Raw genomic sequence first — 23,394 nt, 5'->3', positions numbered from 1 at the left:
ACAAGGAGATGGCTGTAGCACCCAACAGCCGGTGCTTCATATGTTCAGGTTCTGCATGTGCAGATTCAACTAACTGCAGATCAAAGATATCTTTTTAAAAATGTGTCTGTGCTGCCCATATAGAGACTTTCTTTCCATGTCATTATTCCCTAAACAGTATAGTATAACAACTCTTTGCTTGGCCTGTATAGCTTACTAGTTGCTATACGTGCTTTAGAGATCATTTCGGGTATATGAGACCACATATATAGGTTAGGTGCATATACCATGCCATTTATATAGACAATAAGCATCCTTAAGAAGCTTGATATCCACAGGGAATCCTGGAACCAATCCCTCAAAGATTTAAATCAATGAAGATGATAGTGTAGAATCAATACTACTGCTATCTATTGGTTTGGATAAGTAATGAGGCAAGTCAGCTGTCTTATTTGGACAGCCATGCAAATGGTAGTGCAAGCTCAGGGGAGGCGGAAAGCATAGGCATAGTTGCTAGCTGTCGTGTAAGTTTGGAGAAAGGTTAAGGGAGAGCCCTCCTGCTGGACTTACGTCTCTCATTGAGTGAAAGCAGTAGTTAAATGCAGAATGAAGGAACATGCCTTGGAGTTTGAGATTTAAGAAGAATGACAATTTGAAATAGCTTCTCTGGGACATTAGAGAAAATGGTGACTATAGGAACAGTGAGCAGTTTTCAGTCACTTCTACTTGTTGGCAGTTTTAAATCCATGCGTTTGCTTCTTGGTTTGTGACTGTTCTCTCAGTAGCTTCCTTGTACTTCTTATTTCTGCCTCTTTTCCTTCTCTTGTCTTGCCTTTCCTATTTAAAGCTTTCCTATTATTTTATTTCAAATTATATGTACACTAATTGCCATAAAATCTGCTGATAAAAGATACTGCACCTAAGTGTTGGTCTTGATGTGTTAGCTTGCTTGTTATTTTTAATCCAAGGCCACAGTGCTATCTTGCATATAATGATGGATTTATAGTAGAGAATAGTTTCAATTATCTTGTCAATGTAAGGCCATTTAACTAGTCCAAACAAATATTATAGGCCAAAAAAGTCTACCTTGAGATTTTAAACTCCGGGATAGATTTTCTACTTAATCAAAAGAACCTAATAATTACCCAATCTCCTCTTAAATTGTCTAGTTTTCTGTGCAAGCAGTTTTACCCTTTAGCTGGTTTCCTATATGTTAAATTAAAAAGATGCTTTCAACATGATTTAATCATCATGTACAAGAATCTCTTACATGTTAGAATTGCCCAACTTTTTCAAAGTGCTTTGTATTCAGATGACCTAATTTTGACCATAATATCATTCTTGTGAAACAAACAAGCTTTTGACCAGGGTGAGACTGCCTATCCACTGGGCTTGGCCCACTGCTGGGCATCTGCTGAGTACTTGGTATTTTTAGAATGAATGAAAGAATGAGTGAATGGGCAGTAACAAATGATCATCTTACCATCACCCTGAGGGTAGTGAAGAGAACTGCTGTTAAGTCAGAAAAGTGGTGGGGAAAAAGTGGTTAAAACTACCATAAACTGGGTTGCTGTAATGAGAATCTGGCACTCTCTTATCTAGTTATGTAACGACATAACAAGGTTACCAACTCCTTGACTCTTATTATTAACCTTCTTTGGTGTCCTACAGTGTCATGACTTCTTTCAGAGCTAATCACTTCGTTAATGTATCCTGCTATTTTAACTCTATTGAAAAGAAAGTACCTCACACCAGCTGGAAAACCAGAGGTTGGAGACAGAGCAGTGAAAATGGCAGGTACAGTTCCTGTCTTCAGGACCTTCTAGACTAGTTGGAGCTTCCCATTCTAGAGCTTGCTCTCTGATTTTCTTGAAAAGGAAAAGGCTGGTGTCTATAATTTGCCATATTTCTTTGAAGTTCTCTGTATAGGGATTTTAGATTTGAAACTGTTCTCAATCTGTGACTTACAAATCTAAAATGTAAAATTTGGTTGTTCTTCTTCTTGCTTTGTTTTTATGTCCCAGTTTTCCTTAAACATAAATAGAAATGTCTTAGAAGAACTTTTTTGCTTGGCATGGGGAGCTGCACAAAGTCATTTTTGTAAATGGAAACTTTGTATTAAATAGGGATGGGGGTACAGCTCAGTGGTAGAGCACTTAACTAGAATGCATGAAGCCCTTGGTTCAATCTTTAGCACCTAAAACAAACAATAAAAAAATAATTTGGTATTAAGTTTCAGGTATGAAATATACGTGGAATGAAATGATTAAAAGTAAATTTCAAGAAAATGAGTGATTTTTATTCTGTATTGCTATCAAATGCAGACGTTTTGATCTTCATTTGCTGAGAGAAAGCCAGCAGATGATCCACAATAAATGTGGCAACATTTACTTACATTCCCCTTTAAAAAAAAGCAAAGATCTTTCTTTCAAGAAGCTATTCTTGGATCTTTTTCTTGACAGTGTCCTAGTTCTTATCTGGGCTCCACACAGGGTCACAAAATGTTTTCTTTGAAGGGCATTTTGTTACTGACCCTCTGTTTCTTTTCTTTTCCACAGCAAATAGAACTGAAGGTGTTTACTCCCCATGGTGAGAGGGCACCTGGGTGCACAAACAGCAGCGTAAACCTCTAGCTTTTCTCTGCTTTTCCTTCCCTGAATGTGAGGAACAGGTGCAGTGATCAGTTCCCTGTGTGCAGTGAACCCCAGGCGGGAAGGGATGGTGTGTCATGGACCTTTTGTTACTTGAAAAGAATGAACGAGAAGAAAGGCTGCCTCAGCTGCTGCGAGAAAACATATGGACTCAGTCAGGATTTTTCCCACTTTACTGATGGCACCAACTTTCTTCATCCTGAGTTTCCTAGGAGAGTCCTGGTTTATGCCTATTGCTCTCATGTGGTTTTTCATAGCATCCTCAGTACGCTCAAAACTGTTCATGTCTGGACCACTAAGCTGTAGGCTTATCCTATTTACATTGGCCAAAAGTAAAAAAAATTGGACCATCAAGGATGTTCAGAGTTCACCATATCTCTTTCCTAGTGGGAGGAGTTAGAACTTTGGAGAAATGAAATTGACCGTGAAATATGTGCAGAGTGGGCAGATGCAGCAAGATGATTACAAAATATGGCTGCCTTTATTGAGTGCCTAGCTGGTGCTCAGCACTTTGCCAGGTGCTAACAGCAGAGAGGGAAGTTCTGTCCTCCAGCATTTTCCTTACATGGTTAAGGCAGCTTGTAAACACACTGTCTCTCCTCAGTATTCTTCCAGTCCTGCCCATGGCTTTACAAATGAGACAGATTTGTGATAATTCCACTTCTGGGTCTTTTTTGGAGCTTGCATGGAAATGTATCATGTTTTAATTAATAGAACATCATGTTATGAAACTGTTGAATCAAATATTTTCCCTAGGCATCGAATGTGTTGTCAGTAAAAATTTTGACATCTCAATGTGAGGGACAAAAGAGATGAGGAAAGTAGTGATAAAAATATTTTTTAAAAGATGATATGTGTTTGGGTACTGTAATAGATTCCCACAAATCAATATGTCTTATAAAGCATATTTTTACAAGACATTAATCTACAGGTCCAAACCCATTTACCTTTCTTGCACCCCATCCTTCTTTGATAGGAAATCTTATTGCTGTAGCAGAGAGCCATCTTGAGAAAACTACGCTGAATTTTATTGTTTATAGATTTCTAAAATTAACTAAATGAATATAGTATAAATAACAGAAGCAAATAGGAGAGTTGACCCCTAAGGATAGATATTGCAGTTAGAAATCAGTCCAGAAAAAGAGAAACTACCCAAGATATGTTAATTAGAGGAGGATTTAGTAGGGGAAATTAGATATATACCAATCAAGGCTGAAGGAGTACGATTTTCAACTTGACTTCCAGGATAAATTTCAAAAACCATATAGAACAGATCTACTACTTCTCTGAGTTACCAATGAAGAAATTTATTCAAGAGCATCCTCACTCTGTGAATTAGGAACTAGGAAGTCGAAGTCTAGGGGCTTCATTTGTAGCTACTGTTCAGAACTGCACTTCTCCAGCTAGGCAGCTGAGAAGGGACTCTGAAACTCTGATTTGGAAAATCCCATGTGTGTTTCTGTGCCAATCTGACCAATAGAAACAGCACAAAGGGCCGGGGACTTAGCTTAGTGGTGCTGCCGCCTGCCTCACAAGCACAGGTCCTGGGTTTGATCCCCAGTACAAAAAAAAAAAGAAGAGTCTGGAAGATGACCCATACCTCTTTTCTACCTTCCAAGTCTCTTACAAATAGGTCTATTTTTGTTGCTGAATTCATCAAATAAAAACAACGCATGCAACATTGTGATAGCAAAAATAGTATTGTATATCTGAAATTCAAAATTAACTGGACACCTTCCATTTTAGCTGACAAGCCTAACTTGTTGTAACTTCATTCCTCCAGAATCCCCGTTATACAGAAGTCTGGAAAATACAGTTTTTAATTTCCATCCAACCTGTCCAACTAGAAAGAGAGTGAGAGGGTGTGTGTTAATTCATCATATTACCCAGTGTAGGTGTCCTACCACAAATGGGTGAAGCTTTTATGCCACTAAACATTCTTGCTACCCTCTGAATAATTTCACTTTGCATTCATATAGTTTCTGAAAACCTACCAACCTGAGATTTGTATGGTTTAACTCAACTTCTTCTTTTTAAAATGGTAAAATCTCCCAGAATGTGAAAGGGGTCAATCCATATTATGGAAATACCATTTTCAGAAGGTAGGAACAAAGTATAATTAGAATATGAGGACCTTTGTGTGTACAAAAGACTGGTACCAAAATGGAAGGAGATGGCAGGTGCCCATTAGGACCTTCTTTGTTACTGTTTTTGCATTGGGTTGATTGCAAGATTCAAAAGAGGAAATGTTTCTTTCTTATACTTTTTCTCCTTTTGGATTCCAAAAGATGCATCATTCCAAAATCATGTCACTCAAGGTAATGCCACCAGAATGATGAAGACCTTCCATGTTATAGTCTGCATAGCCATTATCTACATATGCTATCCTGAGTCATTTGTGACAATTGCTTCAATGGAAATTTGAGTTTTGGATTCTGAACCACTGACTTGCAAATGATTTTTCATTAGAGAACTCTTTGTAAGTTATTTATTTCGTGAATAGTGATGTCCAAAGGATGAATTTTGGGTTTGCACCAGGTTATTAACTATTTCGTGAGAGGAAATGTCAGCCTAAATAGGAAAAGAACTGCTTCTGCCGTAAGTCAAGGCAGATGAAAAACTTTCACATAAGCACAATGCTGCTCTGCAGAAATACAGAAATACTTTATTGTTCCCCATTTTCTCTCCGAGTTTCTCTTCTGTATTTAAAAGACTTGAGTTGTTGACGTTTTCTGGGCTGTTGATTAGAACAGGAAATCAGTAGCAGTTGGGAGCAGTGGGATGCTGAGAGAAGTAAAGGAGGTAGCTACTCCCCAAGCTATCCTAGAGGTCTTTCCATGGCAGTAGAATCAGGCAGTAGGAGCTTGGCTAGCAAACAGAGTATAAGAAAACAGCCCTACTGGGAATGCTGTCTCTTCAATCCCTTTCTGATAGTGAGAGCGGAAAGTAGAAGAATTCTTTGGCAAGAAATTTGATCCAAGAGTTGAGGAGGATTATTTAGCTAAAAGAAGATATTGTTACAATGAAATCAGCTTTCCCTGAAATGTTTGCTGGAGGAACAAATTGAAGCTAGCATCACACCTTAGACATGTGCACTTTTCAGATTAACTTGTGTGCTGCTTTTGGAATACAGCAGGTTTCCCAATAGATTTTATTTCAGAAGCGTAGTAGGTTTATTTTCTCTTTAAGACGGCATAGTATTTCCCCATGTGTCTTCCACCTGCCCCCTGCAAAGCACTGTTATGCTTTAAAAATCATTGTAGCTATTTGTTAGTATATATCAGCATCAGTAAGTTAAAGATGTTCAAAAGATTTTTATCAATTATAATTTAATTTCATACATTTAATGATTTTGGAAACGGGAGTAATTTTGTAACTCTCGACATCACAAGGATAAAATTGATCCCATACACTGAGTATTGTGTCAAATGTAGTACTTAATTTAAGCAAAGATAACAGCATGGAAAAAATAGCCAAATTCTGAATGCTTTACATAATTTACATATTATATGACATATTGTTTCTTTGAATATTGTCATGGTATGTTTAAAAGAAAAGGTAATAGACGTAGGCATTTGAAAGTTCCAAGACTTAAACACTTCAGAATCTTTTATTATACTTTGAACTTACATATAAAATCTGATCTTTTGAAGGATTTAATTTGTCCTGTTAAAATGTATGATTTTCCTGTTTGATTATCTGTCAGTATTGAAACAAACAGCCAGGTGAAAAATCAGTTCATCTCATTTGGTGAATACCAGATTCTGGGTAGGCAAGACATTTGGGGGTCTGAATGTCCCAAAGCTTCAAATCTTATATTGATTTTATAGTGAAGAATAGTCTTAGTTACTTTTGAGGTTTCAAAAATAGACTGCCCAAGGAATATTTTCTTTTTTTTTCTCAGGCACCAGGCAGTTTTCCAGCAGCAAGCTTTCATCCGATCGGAGAGCTGTAACCTGTGGTTTCCACTTTGCTAGCAATCGCACTTAAAACCCCAAGAAAAGGCCATAGGCTTTACAGAGCTCAGCTTCTTCGGGCAAGCAGATCCTTTCAGCTTTCATCTGTCTGCTTGTGAACATTTACTTGCATGCTCAAGGAGTTGCTCACAGCCTCCAAAGTCTGAGGTAGGGGAGAGAGAGAGAGGGAAAGAGAGGAAAGGGAGAAGAGTAAGAAGTCTAACTCACATTCATGGACTTATCTCTCAAACAGAGAGGCTGTTTTATCTTCTGATTTGTTTTCCTGATCCAGCCATTAGCATGAAAGAAAGACCTGTAATCTTACCAGAGAGAAATTGGGGTCATGCCATAGACCAGCTGAGTGACAGCTCAATGGCATGATGATGCATGGCCACCGCACCACAATGCCTTTACTGCATCAAATCTACCTTTTAATTACATTTTAAATCTCATGTGAAGCTATTTTATCATTATGGAAATTGCTTTGTAAATGTGCCCAGGACAAGATTCAGTACAAGTCTGCTGTACTGAGAAGAATTAAAGACGGTGGAGATGAAGCAGCAGCTAAAACATTATCATCGGACAGAGTTTCCTTAGCTTTAAGCAAAACAAATCCATGCAGTAAGAGAAAATCTTCATTGACTCCACAGTGTATTCTCCCTATGTTATCACAGAGCACTTTTGCCTGTAGCGCTGTCACTTCTTCCATAAGCTAAAGGAAGTGTTCTGCTCTCCGGCTCAGCGGGCCTTTTGCTCCCCAACCTCAGAGCCATTATTTGAATTTACAGTTGCCAAAATGAATAATACAATATTGGCCTCGTGTTCCTGACTCCATGCATGCATGCAGAGTGGGCCTGAGGTTCTTTATGTGAAAGATTGCTTTCTTGTCATGAAATAAAGAACACCTCTGCTTTCTTTTCAGGGTCATTTAAAAATATCTGTAATACTGGGCTGTGGAAGGCACATAAAGAGGATTCTTAGGGTAAAGGCAAAGTGTTCTTTTCTCTAGAAAATCTAACAAGAATTTTCTCACATCTTTGTGTAGCACGACTGATTTGAAATTTTCTTTTAAGCACATTCTTAATTATCTCTTTCTTTGATCTTGAACTGTTTCACTGGGCTACCAGAGAGCAGAGAGCATTAGCTCTGCTGTCTCTGAGGTACGAAAAGCTCTGTCCTTCCCCTGGCTGAATGTTCTCTTTTTCTCCGTGGTTACCCACCCACTCTTTTATTTGTTATTTCCCAAGTAGATGCCAGGTCAAAAAGAGAAAGGACCAGGTTAGTTGAATGTGGTTAGAGTTCAGGAATTTCCTGGTAACACTTAAAAACTGTCCTTGGAGGCACTGTTTCCCCCAAAGCTGGTCATTCTGTACCTAGGATCACTGACTAGCATCAAGATGCACACCTAAACAAAAGCACATTTTGTTCCCATTTTTAACATGTTCTTCTTTCTGAGAGTTTTACTTTAAGATGTACTCAAAGGATGGATATATTGCTTTCATTAATTCCCTGCATTTCTTGGAGGCTGAGGCGACAGTAGCTATCAGTAGGAGTAGGCTTCTATTCTCCATTGCCTCCCAGATGGTCATGAAAGCTCAAGAGATAAGTCATATTTTACATTTATGAATATTTATACACCTTTCCCAGAAGAAGATCCGTCATTGTCACAAAGATATTCATGACATCCAAACCATTATGGTAGACTGGTGTTTCATTTTGTTTGTTTGTTTGTTTGTTTGTTTGTTGAGGCAGGGTCTCACTATGTAGTTCAGGCTGGCCTTGTACTCACTATATAGCCCAAGCTGGGCTCACACTTGTGGTGATCCTCCTGCCTCAGCCTTCATAGTGCTGACATTACAGGCATGCACCACTATGCCTGGCCCAGTATTTCATTCTCAAAGTGGAGTCCCAGGGCTAGCAGTGTAAGAATCACTTGTAAGCAATGTAAGTTCTCATGTTCTACCCCTGACCTACAGAATTATGAACTCTAAGGTGGGAGGACCAGCATCTGGTGTTTTAATAAGTCCTCCAGGTGATTCTTGGCCTCCTTTGAATCTGAGAAACACTGTGCTAGATAAACTGCCAATTTGTAATGCAAGCTCATGTTTATGGGCACATGTGAATGACAAAGAGAACTTCTGAATGCATGAAAGTGAACACAGACTGCCTGACTCCACGCTGGGGACATCTTTAATGCCATGGCTCCAGGCCACCATGACTATGGGTGGAGGGTGTGCCCCTTGGAGAAAGATAGTACCATTCTCCTTTCACTACATCTCAAAAAAATCCTCCTTTAAATCACTCATATCTCCTTGCAGAGATAACACTGTAATCATGATTCAGCGATATCACCTTCCACCTTATCCCTTGCCTTAGTTACCTTTCTAATAGCTGAGACAAAAATACTAAACACCCAAAGTTAAAGGAGGAAAAGTTTATTGTAGCTCACAGTTTGTAGAGGTTTCACTTCACAGTTGGCTGGATTCAAGGCAGGGTGTGTGGCCGAGGCAAAACAGTTCATGGCAGGCAGCAAGGAGTCAAGCAGAGAAATAGCAACCCAGCAAGTGATAACAGCAGCCCTCTTTCTGTCCCTTATATTTCTATCCAGGCTAGCTGGCCTTAGGGCAAATAGCACTCACACCCAGGTTGGGCCTCCCATTATCCACACCCAAAGCTATACCAAACCAATCAGTGGACAAATTTGGTAATCACACACCCTTAATCCCAGCATCACACACTCTAGATCCAGCTACCTCTAAAAGGCCCCACCTATGACAGCATGAGGCTTTTGGGCAACATCTAGACACAAGCTGTAACATTTCCTAAGCCAGAAATCCATCTTGCCTCTGTGTGCATTATCTTTGCATTCACTCAGTCTCTAAGTTGTATTTGTGATCTCTTGAAAATACCCTCTGTTTTTCTATCCATGTATATTACCTTAGTTGAGAACACCGTCATCTCTTGCTCTCACTATTGTAACATCCTTCTAACTCTTCTGCCTGACACTGGTGTTATTGTGTCTAATGTACCTTTTTTACTGCCAACAAGATAGTATTGCCAAAAGATAAATCTTGAACAGATTAAACATCTTCATAGAAAAAAAATCAAATATTTATCTTAACATATAACCTCATTTAAAATCTAGCTTATCTTAGTTATTTTCTTGTTGCTAAGATATAACACACAGTACCCACAACCTAAAAAGAGAGGTATATTTTGGCTCATATATTTTAGGTAATTCAGTCTATAGTCAGCTGGCTGTAAAGAAGAAACACAATGGTGGAAGGGCCTGCTATGGAGGAAAGTTTCTCACATCACGGCAGCCAGAAAACACAGAGAACAAAGGGAAGAGCTGAGGAGGGAGATATACCCTTCCAGGTCACACCCCCATGACCCAACTCCTACCAAGACCTGCTTCCAAAAGCAATTTAGCTATAGTACCCCTTAATTCAATCATCTTCCATAAGTCCCACATCTGAGCATATGAGAGTTTTGGAATTCATTCTTGATCTAAACCATAACATTCTGTCCCTGGCCCTCAAAAGATGCACATGCATCTCATTATGCAGAAAGTATTTTGTCCATCTCTATGAGTTGCCAGAATTTTAACAAATCCAGTATTACTGAAAAGTCCAAATCCAAAGTCTCCTTTGAGTCTCAAGGCAAACTCTTAGCTGTGAGCCCCTGTGAAAATCAAAAAGGAAAAAAAAATTAAACATTGCCTACATAAAATGGCATACTTCTCCCCTGGTCAGTACCTAGTCATTCTTCAAGTCCCTACACAAGTGTCATGATGCATGTGGTGACATAAACAAGTCCTGGAGGGTAGGATAATTGCTCTGAGTTCCCATAGTGATATATTCTGCTTTAACATTGTCATTTTATTTGGTTTATTTGCTTAAGATTTTATAATTATACTGTGGGCCCAATGAAATAACTTACCTCTTGTAATTTTAAAAGCATTTTTAGCCAGATCTTAGGGGGACCACACATTTCAGCCAGCCCATGAAAAGAAAAAGAAAACATAAAGAAAGTGAGTGAACAGAACAGAACTCTGACAGAACGAGGCAGAAGATTTTTTTTTCAACAAGTCTATTTTCTACCATCAAATTATCAATCTATCTAATTATTAGTAATTAGATATTATCCAAATTGGTTCGTCAGTCTCCTGTTGGTGAATTTTCTTTTGTTAAATTACAGTCATATCACAAACTTGAATATAAATTCACATCTTACTATTTGCACCCCTGTCTGAGAAGAATGGGTCAAAAATATTTGTCCAGCATCAAGTACTAAAGATACCACCTAGCTACTATTTCTCTTTTCTGATCACCACAAGGCTTCCTCATGGTGACTCAAGGTCACTGACAATGGGGACATAAAACTACAGTTTCTGCTCTCTTGCTCAGGGCACTGCAAGGTGGGTTTCTACTGTTTTCAAAAATAAAGTAGTACCTTACAGTAATAACATACAGTAGTTCATGAGCGCTTTTGTTTGAGAAAACTTTGGTTTGCAAACGAAAGTGTTTGGCAACATTTTGCTTTTGTTTGCAAACTCTACATCAAGTAACAAACATGACCGCAGCCATCTTTCCTGAACAAAGACAAACATGGCTATCTTTTCCAAAATTGTGGAAAAAATTAAGTTCATGAACCAAGGTACTACTGTACTGTATATTATAATGTAGTTCCCTTTACTTTATATCAGAAGTTCTTTGATATAAAGTAATCTGTTCAGCTAGCCCCTTATCTGTTCTATCTAGTTCCTTGCTGAAACATACATAATTTATCTTGTGGGTATGGAAAGAACTAAGACTTCCCAAACCATGCTATTCCTGGGAATAGTTTTCCAAATCTACTTTTCTCAGAGAAGAAAGAATCATCTTATGGCCAAAGGCCAGGAATGCCCTAAGCCCGCTTCAACAAAATGATCTAAGTGTCTCTGTGGTGTTCTGAACTGAATACTTTGGGAAAGATTAGTAGGAATACAGTAGAAAGCTCATGAATGGGTTTCTGCACTGTTCATGGTGGTTTCTAGGAGTAAAGAAATGTCCTTTAACTTTTGCTGCTTCCTCGTTTACCTGTTTTCTTTGGCAGACATATCAGTGTTACTTGTACTTACATTAATATCCATGTGCACATTCCCTCATTCTTCCTTCTTTCCTGCATTAAAAATAGTAATTTAGTTTTTTTCCCCATCACTATCCACCCTTTTCCATGAGAGAAGCACAGCAAAATAAGGTAAAGTAATTCCCTAGGCACCAAAAACCATTACACTCCCCAGAAGAAATAATTTGCTCTACTTGGTAGAAGATATGAACACCAAAGTACACCGGGGATCAGACCCAATTATGTCAGCAGGACTTTAGTTAACATCGTGATATTAGAACCTTATTTAACATACAGAACTGAGGAATACCTGGAATGATTTTAAAGCCAATATCTTTAAGCTTCCAGCTAAAAAGCACCCACAATGGACAGAGCTGTGTATAATGTGTGTTTGTGATTGTTTTTGAAATTATCCTGCTATTTAAAGTGAAAAAATAGAAATTGCTTAGAGTTTTCACATCATTAACCTGGTCTAAACAGTTACCTCAGTATAAGATTGTTTTGTGATTATGAGGGCTTTTTCCCCCTCAAGGGGGTAGGAGATGGAATAAAGTTGTTGTTTTGTTTTTGCAACCTTCATAATTAAAACAAGCCACAGGAAATTAACTACATGGCTGTTATGATTTCTAGTGTATTATCAAAAATAATTATGGCACTTCGCCATATGTTCTTGCCTTCTTCTTACATATTGCTTTTGGGATAAAATGAGACTTGACATCAACTAATTGCTTATTTCTAATATACAATCTTGAGCTATAGTGATTCTCTAGAGAAAAAAATGGCTTCATGAAAAACAGATCCTAGGAATAAGAGCTCTTCAGACTTTTAACTCTATTCATAATACAGACAAATGGCTTAGATAAATATAACCAGATGTATATTAGCCCATGATAAGATACTTGCCTATTTTAAGGATATGCATGTATTTCATTCATTTAAAGTCATTGAAAACCATCAAAGATATTGCTTCTGAGTTAACTGAAGAGGAACTTAGAGAAAATTCATACCTTTCCCTTTGGACCTTTTCTTCCTATTTCACATTATCTAGTATACATTTTTGGTCCTCATTTATACTTTCAGTTTCTCAAAGCGGAAGGAAAAGTGGGGGAGGTAGGGGAAGGGAAAGAAGGGAAAAGAAAAATATGAGAAAAGGGAAAAAATAAAATCCTTGTAAATAGGGAGGGATGGAGGGTTAGAAGGGAGGGTAGGAGAATGAGGAAAAAATAAGAATCAAGATGTATCATGTACAGCTATAAATTCCCTATGATGAATGTCATCATATTGTGTACTTGAGGTGTACCAATAAATTTCATGAATAAAAAAAGAAAAAGAAAAGAAAATTCATACCTAACCTGAAAATAATTCAATTACTGGCCATTTCTCCCAGCATCACAGTAAATTTCTCAAATCAAATATCTCACAAATGCCTTAAACGTGTTAATCGTGTTGCTGTGTCATATGTGGTCAAGTCAGAAGGTACCCACTCTTTTATACTGGACAGGAAGGAAAAGAATTGGAGCGATGTGGTAAATGCAGATACGTCTGTGCTCTTATCTTGCCTCAGCCATGGGATTTGGACAAGTCACTTCATCGCTCTAAATCATGATTTCCTCATTTGGAGGATAAAAAAGCCTACTTCACAGAGTTGGTGTAAGGGATTTATAATAGCAGTTAAGCATTAGTTTCCTGACCCTTTCATGCCCCGACACTAACCCCACCCCTCATCATGGCTTTGCAGTAATAAATATGCTTCAGTGTTGGAAAGACCCACATGGTCTTCCTCAGATAAGAATAACTATCTTCATATAGGTTGATTCCTGCATAAACATAATACAAAAGCAAAAGTACCTTTAGTATTGTAGACTTTTCATATGTGGTTGTCTCTGTGACTTAAATGTGCAGTCTAGGGTTTGCATATAAAGGCCTTTCAGGATTACCACTGGCAATGAAAGATGTCTCACACAGGAAATGCTTATCCTCTTGTGAGCACTGAAGCCATGTAGCAATATCTGAAATAATATTGTAGAACATTGTAGATATTTTATAGAGATTTTAGATATGGTATTTAAAAATACTCACTTCAATCCCCAGCACCACACAAAGTTTAAAAAAAAAAAAACAAAGAAAAAGAAAACTGCCTAGCCTGTCGTAGGGCTGGTTTTATCTTCCAATCCCAGTATTGTGAAAGAATTCCATTTTTTAAAAAACATTTATCTGCTAAGCCAACTAAGTATCAACATTAATTCCCCATTTGTTCCATGGCATCCAACTTAAAAAAAATCTGAAACAATGTTGATTTATCTGGCCTTTCTCAGGAGATAGTGTCCTTTAGAATTCACTTCCTTATGTTTTTAGGATGCCTAATAAAGTGTACTTTGGGCGGGAGTCACCTGCACTTATATGCAGCTTTGGTGCCACTGCACTTGTATTTGATGTCATTCAAGCATTCTTGGCACGAGTGGTACATGTGTATCTATGTTTGAAGCACAGCATATGCAATCCCTTGTTCCTGGGAAAATATAACAAAATAACATTTGAATATTTAAAATACTTTTGTGAATTGTTCTCGGTTACCTGAATTTGTCTTGCAAAGGTAGGTCAAGAGAAGGGTGAAGTTGAGTCATACATACAACTATTTCTATAATTGATAATCCCTCACTGATGGTAGTACCCTTCCTCCTTCCTATTTCTGGAGCTGCTGTTTTGCCTGTCAACCAGACCTCTTGCCTCCACTCTTTCTCTGCTGCCATTTAAACCTGACAACTTCCCTCCCAGTAATCATTTCCAAATACTTTTTTCATCACCATACTTTTACACAGGAAGCTACCATGGAATCTTACCCTTACAGGGTCAAATATAATCTCCAAGCTGCTTTCAAGGCCTTTAATGGCTACTCTGTACCCTATTAACCTATCTATTTACTGTCCTTGGCACTACCTCTTAGGTCTTCCCTACAGCTGTGGACCCTTCTCTGTGCATTTTCCTTACGAGAGCCTCAAGTCTTCTCTGCTAGCAGGTTTGGAGTCACAGAGGAAGGATGGGACACCAAGGGACGCAAGTTTAATGAAGGTTTACGATAGGTCAGGCATTGGGTTAGGTACTTGAATGTTCTAGCCACATCACTTCATCTTTGCCAAAATTTTATAAGGCAGTTATTATTGGCTCTGATTATAGATGATTAAAAACAGACTTGAAAATATTTTATAATTTTCCCAAACTCGTAAAGCTAGTAAATGGAGAAGGTAGGAACTAAGTAGATTTCACATTGGTTTACTTTCCTCCTTCTGCGGTTGCAGTAGCCTAGGCCACTGTTATCTCTTGCCTGGGTTAGAGGACATGGCTTCTAAATGGCCTTCTCCTTTCTCCTTTGCCTTCTTTAATCTCCACATAGTGATACAGTAACTTTTTAAAGCCTAAATCAGGTCATGTCACTACCCTGCTTTTACAGAAAGCTTCCGGTGCTTTCCCACTGTGCTTAAAATACAATTTAGACCCTTTACCATGGGTTATCAAGGTCTCACTTTATGGGGAAGCTCTTTTACCCTATCTCCAACCACATTTCTTGGTTTCTTGATGCACACTACCAAGATCTTTCCAACCACAAAGCTGAAACAAAGCACTCTCTCTCTCATTTACTTGAGAGGATTCATAACCTTGAATCTTCCTGCAAGTAGTGCCTTTTCTTCCTGAAATCCCGGCGACCATTGGATCTTTTCATGTAGACCTTTCTTGGCTACTGCTTCAAGTGAGCCCCCTATCACCATATGCATATACCATTATTCTCAGCATCAACTGTCATCAGCTGTTTTCAGAGCATTTTAAACTTTTATTTGTTTATCATATTTACTACATTTCTCCTTAAACTTTCTGTTATGCTGTAAATTTAAGAGTGTAGAAGTCTGGTTTAACTGCAGCGGAATTTGGCTGCTGGCAATAAATACTAGTAGGGGAGCAGGAGGGAGGGAGGGCTGCATCTTCCCTATATCATCCTTGTTCCCATAGTTCCTACCAAAATCTTGGACAGAAAATAGGCACTTAATGCATGTTTGTGTGATTAATAAATATGCAAAAAAAAAGATGCACTGTGACAGCATAAGAAGAAATTAGGAAAAACAAGATCCAAAAGAGATACTTGGTATAACTTAAATGACCCCTCCAATTAAAAAAAATGTTTTAAAAATAGAGTAAACCAGAGGGTCAGACAAGGAGAGACAGAATCATGCATTGCCAGAGTTTGGAATTGCTTAAGGCGATCTGACAAATGGGGCTTTGCTTAGTTTCCTCCAGGGGCGATCTACCCTAGGCCAGGCATTTTTAAAGATTAGATTTTGAAATAAAGCTTTACGCCTGGGAATGTACTAAGGCAGGAGAGCATATCCCCTCTCTCTGCTGTTCTAGTGCTTAAGTGTGAGAATTTTCGAATGAGATATGAAAGCAAAGACAACAAACCCTGCAGGATAATAGTCTCTGAGGACGTTAATAACAGCCATTTTTAAAGCAAAGCTTGTGGATTCCTAAATCCATAGCTGCTCGTTTAAGATGCATTGCGATGCAGTGGACCTGAAAACACTCCTTATCTACCTAGAGCAACCAGGCTGCGAGCCAAACAGCAGTCACCAAATTAACTCTTGTTTCTCTTGGGATGACAATTCTGCTGCTTTTAAAAATAGTGCAACGGCCATGTATAGAATGGAAAAAAAGTCACACCTTTCTGAGACTCTATAACCGACTACATTTCCAGATCTAGTTAAGAACCTCGGGTGGTGGTTAGAATCCTAACAAAGCCAAGATTGTGGTTCCAATTCCTTTATGTGAATATTTCTCTCAGCTACCTGTTAGGAAGAAAAACTTGTTTTGTTTTGCTAATTCTACTTTCTAATTCATGGCAGACTGATATTTTTGTAACATGCAATAAAAATGAATCACTAAGAAAGAATCACAAATAGCACACATACAAAATACAATCTTTATTTTTAGTTGTTGGACACATTTTTTAAGATTTATTGTCAATTTCTGTTGTTTTCTTAACTGAATGTGCGTGTGTGCGTATACTCAAAAACCTCAGCTGTTTCGGCCCATATTTAATGAGTAATTTTAAATAGCCAAGCTCAGGGCATTTTACTTTTGTACATGTGTTTTTGTCTTCAACCTTTTACAACTAACACCTTTTCAGAGTGCCTGTGTTGGGTAAAAGTCATTTGGTATCACACATTTTCTTTCATATGCACACTCTAAAACAAAAGACATGGCGTGAATAGAGAAGCAGGGTTAGTATAAAAGACAAAGGGAATAATGAGATGGAAGAAAAGGGCAAGGGAGGTAATAGAGGTAGAGAAGATCAAAGTGTGTCATGTGCATATGTGGATAGGACAAAGTGAAATCCACTGCTTGATATAGAACTAATATCTACTAATAAAAAGTCATTTACAGCATTTCATATGCACTGCTTTCTTCTTGCTCAGAGAGCATTGAATGTAAATCTTCTTTCTCTGGTGAGCTCAGGCTCCTCTTTGTTAACATTAATTATTTGCTTTTCTAGGAAGCTAGGTGCTGCCTCCAAATACCGCTGATACACGGAGGGCTTACAGTTTCCACACTGTGTGACCCTAGTGCGCAAAGCTGTTTTTGTGCCATTTTTACTCCTTGCCAAATGTCACTTCTTTCTACTCTCAACTTTGCCTATAAGGATAGTTTCCTTCCTATCTTGGTTTTTCTCTTTCTGACCTTATATATACAGTTTTGGAAATCAAATCATCGCTCTTTTTTCCTGTTAAGCTTCTTTAAATTCGGTTAGAATTACTCGCAAGAAGTAACTAATGTTCTTATAAGTATTCACATACTAACTGCTTCCACAAAAGAGTAGATATGATGTGCTTATAATGAAATTTCTAAAATGTGTGGCCACTTATTTGTTGTGAGTCTTTAATTGGTTGTTTTCTCACTTTTCAGCTATATTCAAAATAGAGAATTTTGCATTCATTTAATGAGTTGTTTAAATTGACAAATAACTATACATTTGTTGAATACAATGTGATGTTTTATTGGTGGTTATCATATGGAATGAGTGAATCGGGCTAATTAACAAATCAATCGCCTTACATGCTTATCATTTTTGTGGTGAAAACATTTTAAATCTACTCTTTTAGTATCTTTTAGCAATGTAAACATGCACGATGCTTTTGTTATAGTCACGGTTCTGTGCAATAGATCACTAAAACATATTCTGGTCTAATTGAAGCTTTGAACCCTTTGATCAGTATCTCCATTTTCCCCATCCACACTCCTCCCTCATCCCCTGGTAATTACCATTCTACTCACTACTTCCATGAGTTCAACCTTTTTAGATTCCACCTGTAAGTGCAATCATGTGACACTTGTCTTTTTGTGCCTGACTTATTTCACTTAACATAATGTCTTTCAAAGTCATTCATGTTGTCACAGACATTTGTGGTTTCCCCTTTTACAGCTGAATTACATCCCATTGTGTATACAGCATATGCCATATTTTCTTTACCCATTCATTTCATGAGAGAAACGTATTGCTTCTATACCTTGGCTGTTGTGAATAATGTGCAATAAATATGGGAGGACAGGTATTTGTTCAGCACACTGACTTCATTTCCCTTGGCTATATACCCAGGAGTGAGATTGCTAGATCATGTGCTTGTTTTGTACTTAGTTTTTTGAGGAACCTCCACAGTATTTACCATAATGGCAATATTTATTGAGTTCTTTTTAAAGACAAATATTTCCACATACATTGGAAGAAAATATGTAAATTCTGTTATCCATGAAGTTTTGGGATGGTATCATATCCATTGGTTTGGATAAATAAAAAAGAGCCAGGCATTGTATAATATGCCTATAATCCCAGCTCTTGGAAGGAGGCTAAGGCAAGAAGATCACTGCAAGTTCTACCACCTGAACTACATAGCAAGACTCAGTCTCACCAAAAAAAATTTTTTTAAATAGATAAATAAAAACAAGGCTACCACTAACTAGTACTATCTCCTTTATTTTTCTTCTAGTAAAAATTATACAACTTTCCATATTCTTCAGTCATTTATTACTTATGAACACTGTGGATCATTCTACTTGTTGAATGAGAGAGTATCTTGTCCTTGCCCTTTTTCTAAATAAAGTTTTACTCTCAGTGGCTTCCCAAAAGGCTTTGTCCTGCCTAGCTTAAGAGACTTGACTGCATTCTACCCAAGTCTCCCTAGCTCATTGTCCATTCCACGCATAAGGACAATTTTTTTATTGCTATTCACAAACCACATCCATCCATCCTTTACGCCATTTGCGTGCTATTCTTCCTGCCTAGAATATCTTCTTCCCTCTACCTTTATCAGTTTCATCCACCTCAAGACCCAAGCCAAGTTCCATGACTTCAAGAAGTCTGTTTCACATGGACTCTTTTATAATAGCAAGCTTTATATTAGCAATTGTTTCCTAAAGATGTGTTCTGAATGCTGCTCAAAATATTTTACAAAAATTATTCCATATAATAGCTAAAACAACCCAGCAGGTAGGCATTATTATTGTTTCATATTTAGTGAAGCCAGAGAGCTTTAAGTATTGTCAAAGTTAAGCAGCAAAGAAGAGAAAGAAAACAGGGAAACTGCAAACTGTCTATTCAACTCTACTTTGCCATGACTTTTCCCTGGAGGACTAAGAAAGGGGACTTAATACAGGAATAGGTTAGAGGCTCAGGAATGAAGGAAGTGTTGGATTTGTAAAAACACTCCAGAAAACAAGTTAACCTCTATTTCTAAAACTTCCACATGTGAACATTCTTCCTGTCTCCTGTCTGAACTTGCTTACTATTTATCACTGACATTTGCTCTATAATTGTACAGAATTTTGGGCTACATATTTCTTTTTTTTTTTAAGAAAGAAGCACATATTCTTTTTCCATTTACACCCATTTTCTCAATTATTTTATGTTCCCTCTTATAATGGATGCATCTTTGTCCAGTGCTTCACATCTGTTTTCGTAGTCTCCGTATTAAGATCATAAAATTGCTTTGAACACTGAAAATGGTGTTCCTTTTCACCACCTACTAGCAATGCTAGATTTCTTGAAATTTAAGTGGAAGTATGAGTTATAGGGAAAAATATTAACAAACTAAAACTAAAACTCAGAGGTAATGTAGCCTAATTGTTACCTTAAGAGCACAGTCCTAGAGTTCAACTATCTTGGTTTAAATCTGGCAGCATTGCTTATTTACTGTGTGACCTTGGGCATTTTTTTCTTATCCTCTCTGTAATTTCATTCTCTTACATAGAAAATGAAGATAATAATGATGTTTGTTCTGGGGGTTATTGGGAGGGTTAAACGATCTAATGCATATATAGGTCTTTTGACAGTGCTTTTTGTATGGTAAATCTCACATACTATTGCTCTTGCTGCTGCTGCTGTCTTTATTGTTTATGTAACAGATATCTTCTTTCCCTGGTCATTAGTTATGGTTCTTCCTAAAGAATGCCATCTTTTGAAAAATTAGAGTATACAATGAATACAGTAACCAAGGCTAGAAAATAAAATAAAATAAAACTATATCTAAAACTTCTATTAAAATTTACTCTCTGTCCCTATTGGTTACCCTCTGAGAATGCCACTTGATTCTCTATACCAATTCCTCCCTTTTCTGTGCTACTGAAGTCTAAGGTTTATTTAGTCCTCATGGTATTTTTATGCAAATGTACATTCCTTCCTACCTGCCATGTCCCTGTCTCCTCCCCATGTAAGACTAATGCTGCCTGTTTTTGCTGAATACTCTCCACCACACTATACCAGCCTTTGAAAGAGATCCTTGTATCATCCCTCACATCTCTCACCAGTACTTGCCTACTTTTTAGGGCAACATACAATTTGACAGATTGTCTACCAGCCTGGCAACCAAGGAATGTGGTGGAATTATATTAATACTGATGCATCTGGTCATTACTTGGTGTGGCCTCTTCTTCCCTTGGCTCTTGCAGACAAAGGGGTGAATCATGAAAGGGAGCCTTTCTGTCCTGGCAGCAGAGAGACTGTTGTAGTATGGAGACCTTTTCAGTGCACTCATGCTTTTGCTTCCAGGTGATTGTGGATGCCTGGCTGTAAAATGAAAAGTGAAACGAGTGGTCAAGATTCCATTTTTCACTCAGAACAAATCAATCCATATGGGTAAATGGTTTATCGAAAATTAGTCATTCCTTTCTATGTGCTTCTCCCTCAACAGTTGAGTGTCCTCGCTTAGTACTATCATTGTTCAGCTTCAAGAAATGTCTTTGTATCCCATGCCCCTTAGCAAATGGGTTGGTGGAGACAGCCTGAGATTTTTCAAGAGTCGGGAGAATTGAACACTTTTTCCAAAGCTAACACTGACTAGACATAGTACTTTCAGTGAGGCAGTAAAACTTCTGTGAACCTCTCATCTATAAAACACAGAAAATGTGATGTATTTCATGGAATTAGGAGAAGAAGTAACTAGGGTGATATATTTTCAGTATTCTGTAAAGCCCTGTATTCTACATGTGGCATTTGTTGCTGTAAAGCAGTGTTACAACGTGGAAAACTAGTATGGACATAATTGTTATCTTCCTTCCAATGCTAACTTTTTTTCCGCAACACTTTTCTTCACCCATTTCTGCGCTTCCAAAAGGAGAAGTTTTTAATCCCTGTATATATGAGATATGGCAGGAAATTCTCGTTAATACTTAGTTGGTAAGATAAATAAAAGGTACATCATTGATTTTAGGAAAATTAAAAACTGAAATTTCACTTACATTCCTCTTATATTTCCCATAATGTTAAGACTAGACAAATGATCAGCCCTAGACAAGTGTTTATTTATCAAGTCTATATTCATTTCTTTGTTGATGATACAAGAAAAATGTTTATATGCAGTGTAATATACTCAGGCATGGCAAAAATAAAAATTAGCAAATTCCTGAATCTACATCTTATTTGTTTGGGAAGAACTCTTACAAAAAAAAAAGTGTTGATGACTTCATGTTATACATAATCTTAAGGAGCTAATGATTAGGACTGAGTCTCTGCTATGAGTGTAGGATATAAATATTGAAATGTACTATCATTTATATGCATATAATGTAGGATGTTGATTCTGTTAGTCAAATTACTTCATTTCTCTGGGGCTAAAGGTGTAATTCATTTGTGCTAGCTTGCTTGAGGCCCTGAATTCAACCTCTGGCCCTGCAAAAAAAAGAAAGAAAAGAAAAATGAAATAAACTCATCTTTTTTTGGACAACTGAAAAATTTGGCTTTAATCCCCTAATTGCTTAATCTGAGGAGAATTTTTAGGTAGTGTGCAAATCAAATACAACAAGAAAATTAAGAGACTAGTGAAGGAATTATCTGGAATTTTGATCTGGTTTTGTCCTGAACTACTTTGATAAATTGACTTACTTCCTCTTTTGCTGAAGAAATGCAGATTAGGCAGGTCATATTATTTCCTGTAGGGGAAAAATATATAAAATGGATGTATATCTGACCAAACTTCATTCTGCAAGAAGCTCAGTACTAATTTTCTGCCACATACACTAGTGTCAAAATCTGACTGTACCCTTCCAGAACAAGACTGGTTTTTTTTAGGTTTTTTGTTTTCAGCTTTAATTGAGTTTATTGGTACATTTTAGGGATACAGTACAGTTACATTCATTGTTGGGCTCTTGTACCTCCACATGACAAGTCTTGATTCTCATTTTTTCCCCTTACCCCTGCCCTCCCTTCACCCCCTCCTCCCCTAAGACTGGTTTTGATGGGATAAAGATAGAAGTTTCTTAGTCTGTTTTAGTGTTTTCCTTCTCAACTTCGGATGTGATTCTATCCATGTTCCCCTTCCAGTTTTCCATTCAAGGGAAATGGAACACAACTCTCTTTCAGAGTCTGTCATGAGTCTTTTGACTGTCAAAAATAGTGACAGGAGACATGTATTGTCCATCTCCCTTCTGCAAAATTCAAACTTCTACATCTGAAGAGGCTGTGACTGAAAACATGAGCCACTTCTTCAGAATGTCTAACGAGTTATTGCTTCCATTTCCCCCCTTACATTAGCAGAGTAATTTAATTCAATTTTAGAAGGAGTGAGAGGCAAAGAAAAAAAGAAAATGTTTCTAGTTATATAAATCAATCCAATTGTTCAGAGCTTCAGAATGAATTTTTGAACTTGTTGAACAGAAGCATACAAATCTCTCTGAGCAAGTCGGATAATGTACAAAGCCTCCATTCATTGTGTAGGCAGAGAGGAATGCTGGTACCCGGCAGCTCTCTAAGGAATGTTCCTTTGGCTTTGACTGTTCTACTGGAAACAAGGAGGGAAACACATATATAAAATGAATTTATAATGTCTCTGGCTTGTAATGGCAAAATGATAAGAAAAGTTGGCTGTTTAATATCATCTGTCAGTTGCATATTCCAGGCCTCCTTTCTTTGAGGTCCCTCCCACGTCCACACGCATGGCTACCGTTTAGCGAGGAGTACAAAGTCACTGTTTATTATTATTGACTGGTAAGGCCTGTGCTCTGAAACTCATTCTGTCAACAGAATGTAAGCAAAGTTGGCATTTTAAAGCAGGGCTCTTTCAGTTTCTGGGCTTTCTCAGGATTGCTATGCAACAGGATCAATGCTGTAGTCCCCGGTTCAAGCTGAAAATGTTACACAGGAAGACATACCATGTAAAGGTCAGATT

The 23,394-nt window shown here is 37.7% G+C and overlaps 1 protein-coding gene across 8 annotated transcripts in view; it reads left to right on the top strand.

The window, feature by feature from the left end:
• The window catches only part of Dmd (dystrophin), a 2,130,457-nt gene that overhangs the window by 1,724,144 nt on the left and 382,919 nt on the right, over positions 1-23,394 (top strand). For 2 of the 8 annotated variants that reach the window (XM_033760403.1, XM_033760404.1), the window contains exon 1: positions 23,228-23,386. The exons of the other annotated variants lie outside the window; for them this stretch is intronic. In XM_033760403.1, coding sequence (XP_033616294.1) covers positions 23,315-23,386 — 72 coding nt within the window. In that variant the 5' untranslated portion in view covers positions 23,228-23,314. Of the gene's footprint in view, positions 1-23,227; positions 23,387-23,394 lie in introns of those variants that run through there. 8 annotated transcript variants of the gene reach the window in all.

The sequence above is a fragment of the Fukomys damarensis genome, unplaced genomic scaffold (genome assembly GCF_012274545.1).
Source record: "Fukomys damarensis isolate Sample0158 unplaced genomic scaffold, DMR_v1.0_HiC HiC_scaffold_39, whole genome shotgun sequence".
Classification (NCBI taxonomy): Eukaryota; Metazoa; Chordata; class Mammalia; order Rodentia; family Bathyergidae; genus Fukomys; species Fukomys damarensis.
Note: the sequence above shows the minus strand (reverse complement) of the source record. Positions and strands in the feature narration are given on the sequence as shown.